Here is a 7659-nt window from a genome sequence, read left to right on the forward strand (position 1 = left end):
CAAGGCATTTGTGGCATCTCGGTTGCGCGTTACAATTTGTCATAGAATGACCAAATTCTTGGCACCGGTAGCATTGTCCAATGTTGATTTCATCTTTGTTTATTTTATATTTATTATTGTCTAAGTTTTCTATTTTAATTTTTATGTTTAGAATTTCATTTATTTCGTATATGTGACTTTGTGATTTAGGGAGTAAAAACCTGATCAAGTCTGTTGGTCTTCTAAATGGACCTGCTTTAAACCAGAACATTTCTTCCGGGAAGAAGCCCCTTTCTTCCAAATCTTGTTGGTATCTTCAAGTTTGAAGTTCTTATTAAAACCTCTGATTATTAAATTAAGTTTTCTTTCTTCTTCCAGGAAGAAGGAATGGTATTCAATATTTTTTTGTTTAAAGAGCTTAGTCAGGTTTTTATGGTCTGTGATTGTTTGGGGAAATAAAGCTAACCTCAATTTATCTTTTTTCACCTCTGAGAGGTTTATTTTGTTTTCACAAATCAATTGGTATTTTGCGACCCAGTTTGTTGAGTCTCTGAGTACTACTTTAGGTATTTTGTCTTTATTATTGGGGTTTTCTTTATTTCCTATATTATGCATAAGAGATAGGTTTTTACGAGATGATTCTAATGGATTTTTATTTATATTTGCAAGACTGGGAAATTGTTCTTTATTTAAGGGAGTGGAAGGCCTTGCCATTTGGCTTGTAATTGTTTGTTTTTTGTTTATGAGGTTACTTATTTCTATGTTTTCTTTTTCGAGAGATTCCTCAGTGTCGTTTACCTGCATTGCCTCACTCTCTTTTGAGCCTGAGGAACGCAAGGACACATCCACTGAGAGTCTTCTTTTTTTTATATTAAGATCTTCATTATTATTTTTTGTTGGTTTATTAAGTTTTTGGATAACGTATTTATTTTCTTTTTCAATTTTAGTGTTTTTTTTTCAAGATCTTCTTTAATTTTTATTATACTGTCTACTTTTTCATTAAAAGATTCCATAATTTTGATTTTTTCATTGATAGTTTTATCGAGGATTTCAATTTTATTGTTTAATACAATATTTACTTTTTTTAAACTAATGATTTCTTTTTCAAGTTCTGTGGTGATTTGTTTTTGTTTTAAATATTTTTCTTTGTAATCTCTATTATTGATATTTTTTGAGCACTCTCGCGCACTACTTGGGGGGTTTTGTCATTTGAATGATGAGTTTTGGATGTATGTTTAGGTTCTGAATTGGTAGTTATTTGAAATTTTCTCTCGGGCTTACCCTGCTCTTGTTTTTCTTCTAATTTTTTCTTCATCTTCGCTGAGATAGTGGTCTGTGTTCTCCGATGTATCCATGTCTGCGTCTCTATTTATGTCTTTTCTTTTTATTTTCTTCACTGTTTGGAAGTCTGCCTCCATTACTCCGTTTGTTCGATTTGAAAAAACTTTTAAATCGTCTTATGTCTTCACTCTCAGACTGTCAGAATGCGACTGTGGCACCATGTATTACCAACCACCAAAGGTTTGTTTTTTACAGCTCTTGTAGGATGGTGAGTTTTTGCAGTGGGTAGATTGCCAGTACGTACCAGATAGCGCCATTCGTTCGAGATTAGTTTAAACCACCTCTGAATCCGAGGCGTCAAGTGCCTATTCGAGGGTTAGTCAGAGAAACACGTGATTTAGATAAGAACTTATTTATTACCAAATGAACCTAAAGTTTCGAGACTAACCACAGAACACAGGAAATTATCTTTTTTTTTTATATAATATGAAACTTTACGTAAGTCTTTCTATTATTATAACAAACTTAATTCTAAATTATGTGACGTTTTAAAAGATGTAGATCATAATAAAACAGTTTTGAACCGTATTTATTGTGAGGGTTTTGCTCCTTTTACGATGACCCATCTATTTTAAAACTGAAATTAAAACATTTTCTACACTTCAAAAGGTGCTGAAAAATGTGTAGACATTTCCACACGATTTCAGTCAATTACGTAAGGAAAACAAACTTATTAACTAACGCTCATAGTTTTTTTCTTAATAAAAAAAATATTGGATTTGTTGACATTATTAGTTTAATCGTCTTCACCTTCACCGTCGTCATCATTCTCTTCGCCGTCTTCTTCCGACGATTTGGGTTCTTCCTTTTCAGCCTTTGGTCTACCTCGTCGTCCTATAATTAACGAAATTTTAAAAAATCATGCCAAGCACAGCACATACTTATTAAGTTTACCTGTGGTCTTTCCCGCTGGTTTCTTGGCAGGTGCTGCCTTCTTCTTTATCGTTCCCTTTGGCCTTCCACGTCCTCTTTTCGCCGGAGACGCACCTTCATCCTCTTCCTTGGCTACCTCCTGAAAGAAAATGAAATTATCTTGTTGATCAATATTTTCAATTATATTATAATACCTTCTTAGTTCTCTTTTTTGGTTCTGCCTTCTCGACTTTTTCTGCTGCGGCCTTGCGTCCTCTCTTGGCTGGTACAGCGGCTCCGTCGTCAGACATGTTATGTATTTATTTCTCTTTAAAGCTGAAAATGAAAAACTTAATGTCAAAGTTAAAATAAGCTTTATTTTCAAGAGATATTACACCTTGTGGATAAAGCATAGTATATTATAAAATATTTTACGTTACTTATACAGGGTGTTACAAAATTCGGCGCAAATATTTTTGGAGTTAAAATAAGACGTTTCTTTCCTATAAACATGTGTCCTAAAATGCAGACCCTCAGAGCTACAGCTCATACAAATTGCTTGAAAAAAATCGATTATTTGGAATTGTAACTAGAAATTATGCATCAATTCTTCTGAAAATTTGCATGTTCCGGTTTTTTGGGTGCTCTTTTTATGTGCAGTCCCAAAAATGGTGTAAATCCAGTTTTAGGACAGGATTTAGAAGAGCTTATGGCCGTATCTTATGTTGCCTATAAGAAATTTAAAAATCTAACAACACCATCTAGTTAGCCATGAAAAAATATAAATTTCTTGTCTCTTGCCTTTTTTTCCATATAATTAAGCGTTTTTGAGATATCGCTGATATACAAAAGCATCATTATACCCGCTTAATCTATTAAATTAGAAAATACGAAGTGCACTGTGACTTATTTTTTTGTCAAATCAAGTTAATTTTATCCAAAAATGCAAAAAACAATAATTTTAGATTTTTTCATGGCTAATTAGATGCTGTTCTACATTTTCAAATTTCTTATTGCAAACATAAGATATGGGCCATCATAAGGGTAAGCCTCCCTGATTGCTTTCCTAAAATTGGGTTTACACCATTTTTGGAACAGAAAATTTCAACTGTAGTCAATGTTACAAATAATCGATTTTCCTCAAGCAATTTGCGTGAGCTGTAGCTTTGAGAAGATGCATTTTAAGACACATGTTTATAGGAAAAAAGTCTTATTTTAACTCCAACAATACACTCTTAAAATATTTGCACCGAATTTTGTAGCAGCCTGTAAGTAGCATATGGTATGTACCTAGAAACAAATATTAAGATAAAAATAGAATCAATGGATCCATTGAGGAGTATTGCAAATAAATTAATTTAAAAGTAAGACAATCAAAAAGTTTTAACAAATATATAATTTAAACACAATAAAGTTTGTTGTCAGATTTATTGTGAAAATTTAAGATAGGATAATAAAAATACTAAAAGAAATAAGAGAAAATAAAATAGGGAACTAGAATATCATTGTATTCATTTATGCTATAATAGGCCTTATCAACTAAAAACCGGTTTATCTTTCTTCTAAACAGGTAAATCTTGTCAAATATAACTGCAAATGATTATAGATCTTAATGCTTTTGTTAATTATATATTTGACAAATGCTGTGAGACAAATTGGAAGCATTAAATCTGAAACATCTAGTATTGTAGTTAGTATTATGAGAACCAATTAGAGTTTAAATTTTTCAATAGTAAATTCCAATAAGGTATATAGTACGGACATTCCCCAAAAGCAGATCCCATATCTTTATTGAGGCTTGATCAGGGCAAAATAAAATAATCTAATAAGGAACATCCAAGTACAATGGCCACCATTCAAACTGCAAAGCAATAGGATGAATATTTTTTTTAAAGAAGTAATAGGTGGGATGTAAAGTTCAGATCAGAGTCAATGATTATTCCAAAAAACTTGGTTTCAGGTTGGCACTCAATAGTGATGGTTTGAACATGTAAATGACAATGTAATTTTTTTATTTATTTAGTAATCCAACAAGATGAACCTGATACAGACAATGAATGCAAATGAGTATTCTTAAAATAGGGTGACCACTAAGGCTAATATAATAAATGGACTGCAAACACATTAATTTTCATTAACCGTTATCTACCTAGTAAATACAAACATTTAATATCATGAAGACCATGATAAAATTCAAAGATATACACAAATGGTGTTATTCGCGTGAAGCCTTGTTTTGTAACACTTATTATTCATGAAACCCTTAAAAATGGCACTTTGAAAATTTTTTGTTGCAAAGTAAAGTATTGTTGAAAGTTCTTAGAAAACATATATAAAATATGAAAATATTTACATATCACAATATGAGTTTACTTAAGGTAAATATACGCGAAGGTGCAATCAAATATACAAACATAAAAATCTATTTTTGCCATACCTGATGGACCATGCACAGTTTGGGTATATGTACCTATAGCCTATAGTCATTTAAATTAGTAACTATGTAACATGTACATAATAGAAATTATATTTTTATTAAACATCTTATAACAAAAGATAAAATAAAATTGAAGAAATGAGTAGAGTCAAGGATACAATCCCGGTCTCAGATTTTATAAAAAAGAGTTTTCGCGATCCGCTTTCTAAATTTTACGACAAATAATCGTCTTCGCATTGAGAGTCAGTAAAAGAATTCATGGAATCAGCAAAAATCACATTAATAACATAAAAAGAACTCGCCAACAATTGCACGATAAAACCTGTTATGCACACAAACATAAACAAGCAAATCAATAACCATATTGTAATCTAACCTATAATGGCTTTTATGAGATAACATATCCACTAGGTACTATGTGGGGTAATAAACTAAAACAGTAAAATAAAAAAATTAATCAATAAATTATAACTATAAAAAGCCTCATAAAGTACCTATAATAATGAAAGTTAAACGAGAAGAAACGGATGACGGCCATTTTGCAATCGCGACGCCCATTTTCCAAAGTTTTCATCTCTCTCTGTATCATTTTCTCAAAATAGAAAATCAATACGGCACATGACATGACGCTTGGCGGCTTGATAATAATAACGGACCCTATGCCAGACAAAGACATTTTCGCCTGAAATTTTGCTTGAATATTAAGCGATATGTATTATTTAGAAAAAATTTAATTAAATAATATAATTATTTATTAATAATGCATTTAACAGTTTGTCAAATAATAAAGGTCAATATAGACTTATACAGTAAACAGGCAATTAAATGTGCAATATCAAGACGAGCATTAAAAAAATATATATGTATATCAATTTGTTTATAAGTCACATTGGCGTCATTCGAAAATACCGCGCGCGCCATACTCAAAAATAATACAATATTAAAATGCCTGGCAACACCCAAATTTTTTCCAAGTAAATTGAAGCCCTTCGCCGGGAAAACATTGAAAAATCAAATAAAACTAAAAATTAACTAAAATTTCGTAAGGAAATTACCTAAATCCCACACGTAATATCAGAGAAATTAATTTTCGAAATTCCGAACCGTAACAGCTTGGCTTCTTGCTTCGAACACGGAGGCAGCCATGCCAGTATTTAATCGAATAAAATTCTTTTCGGAAATTAATTACTCCCGAACGGGTTTGTGTAGGAGCGTGCCGCTTATTCAATAAATTCAAACGGAAAAACTAATATTTTATGGTATTTTAGAGCGATTCGTGAAAAAATCGAGTGAATTTATAAAAAATAATTTCAGATAAATAAAATCGACTCACCTTACGAACACACTAGTTGGCTTTGACCGGTAGCTTCCGAAGCGTTCCACCGAGTCGCTGTCGTAGCGCGCCAAAAGCCGTCGGCCAATCGCGGTGCGTCGTTTTCACGTAAACAACATTTCCGTCTCTGTCTAACAAAGAACCGCTAATATTTGAATTTCGTTTTTTTACAAAATCTTGATTGAATTTATTTCTTAATCAGGAATCCCTGGAGAGTTAACCACAATACATAATTATTTTTTAAATAGATTTTTTTTTTAATTTTTTGCTTTTTATTCATAGGAGGAGCTAAAATGTGATTTTATTAATAGATTGGTCAAAGTTTATTTTTGTTAATTTCATTTTATTAACTAGTGATAAAAGATTTCCTTTTTACTTTCAAATCACAAAGTTAAATAATCGTATTTAGAATCTTAATAATTCCTTAATAGGGCCTTACTAGGCATGTGGTTTAGTATCGATATTTACCGCACATGTCACGAATTAAAAACTTAACACGTTGACTGCCGGACGTATATCAGAACTTTACGGTCAGGGTCAGGTGCGCCGGGAGTGTTTTATTAATTTTGTTTTCTAATAAGTAGATTTTAGATCCAAATATAGTAGCAAGAGACACTTTTTTTTGTATTTGACCTTGTTTAGAAGAATGTATAATATGTATACACGCGGCGCAGTATTATTTTTATCAATCTGCCCCGTGTGTGTAAATACTATACACAACCGCTAAAATGTATACATATGCCTGTCCATGTAAACCACCAATATGTGTTGAATGTTTTTTTGTAATTCATAAAGCCAAATTAAAGTAATAAAGGGGTTTTCCATATTTTTATCAATTATGCCATTTTTTCCATAATGTTTTAAATATTTGGTGTATTTTTCCATTAGTTTAGAAGTAATTTTTAGTCATCACCTTCTATTTTTTTTTAATAAAACATTTTCCAATTTACTTTATGTTTCATTTCCCAACCTAAAATGCGGTATTTTCTTACTAAAAAACAAAGAAAATCCTATCCAACTTAGACCCGCATTATTGGGCACTTTTTTGCAATGCAAAATTTAAAACAGCTATATTTTCAAAAAATAGAAAAATATTGTCACGCCAATCACATTATATGTTAGTCCTACGCCGGACAAATAGAGAACCCATAAGAAATACACGTAATGTGTGCGTAAATCGTATACACGCGGCCTGCCGTCATCAATAGAACTATGTATATATTTTATACACATGGCGCCAGTGACACACACGCTGTGTATAATATATATACACATGGCAGTCAACGTGTTAAAAAAGATACCAGAAATCCAAAGTAGGTTAAAATTCAAAATGTCTTGAAAGCACAGATCGTTCAGGGAATGTACCACCTTAAGGCGAATTAGAACAATTCCCTTTAAATGTACACTACACTGCTGATGATTCATCCACAATGAAAAGTGTAAGTAATAAGTCTATTTTTCATCTACATTTCACCAAAAATGCACATCCAAATTGAATAGTGAAGAAAATGGGCGGTGTTTCTTCTTATACTTGTTATATACAGGGTGTTTCAGAACTATGGGATCAAACTTCTAGGGGTTGTTCAGTGCAACAGTAGAATCCATTTGAGTATAGGAACCCATGTCCGGAAATGTGTCAAACGCCACTACAGCCCTAAGACGCGTTTAAATTTAGAAAAAATATTAATTACCTAAATAAGATCTGATGCATATATTT

At 31.8% G+C, this 7659-nt stretch overlaps 1 protein-coding gene across 2 annotated transcripts; it reads right to left on the reverse strand.

Annotated features, from left to right (window-relative positions):
- Positions 1 to 1656: 1656 nt before the first annotated feature.
- Positions 1657 to 5989, reverse strand: LOC126733563 (histone H1.C8/H1.M1-like). 2 transcript variants are annotated; one of them, XM_050436904.1, is made up of 4 exons: positions 5943 to 5989; positions 2388 to 2508; positions 2215 to 2332; positions 1657 to 2154 (listed from the first exon to the last, which is right to left on the reverse strand). In XM_050436904.1, exons 2-4 carry the CDS (start codon positions 2481 to 2483, stop codon positions 2057 to 2059), a joined length of 312 nt encoding a protein of 103 aa, XP_050292861.1. In that variant the 5' UTR covers positions 2484 to 2508; positions 5943 to 5989; the 3' UTR covers positions 1657 to 2056. The 2 variants fall into 2 exon arrangements, with proteins under 2 accessions (XP_050292861.1, XP_050292862.1); XM_050436905.1 differs by lacking the exon at positions 5943 to 5989 and adding an exon at positions 5665 to 5817.
- Between the last annotated feature and the right edge of the window lie 1670 nt (positions 5990 to 7659).

The sequence above is a fragment of the Anthonomus grandis genome, chromosome 2 (assembly GCF_022605725.1).
Source record: "Anthonomus grandis grandis chromosome 2, icAntGran1.3, whole genome shotgun sequence".
Classification (NCBI taxonomy): Eukaryota; Metazoa; Arthropoda; class Insecta; order Coleoptera; family Curculionidae; genus Anthonomus; species Anthonomus grandis.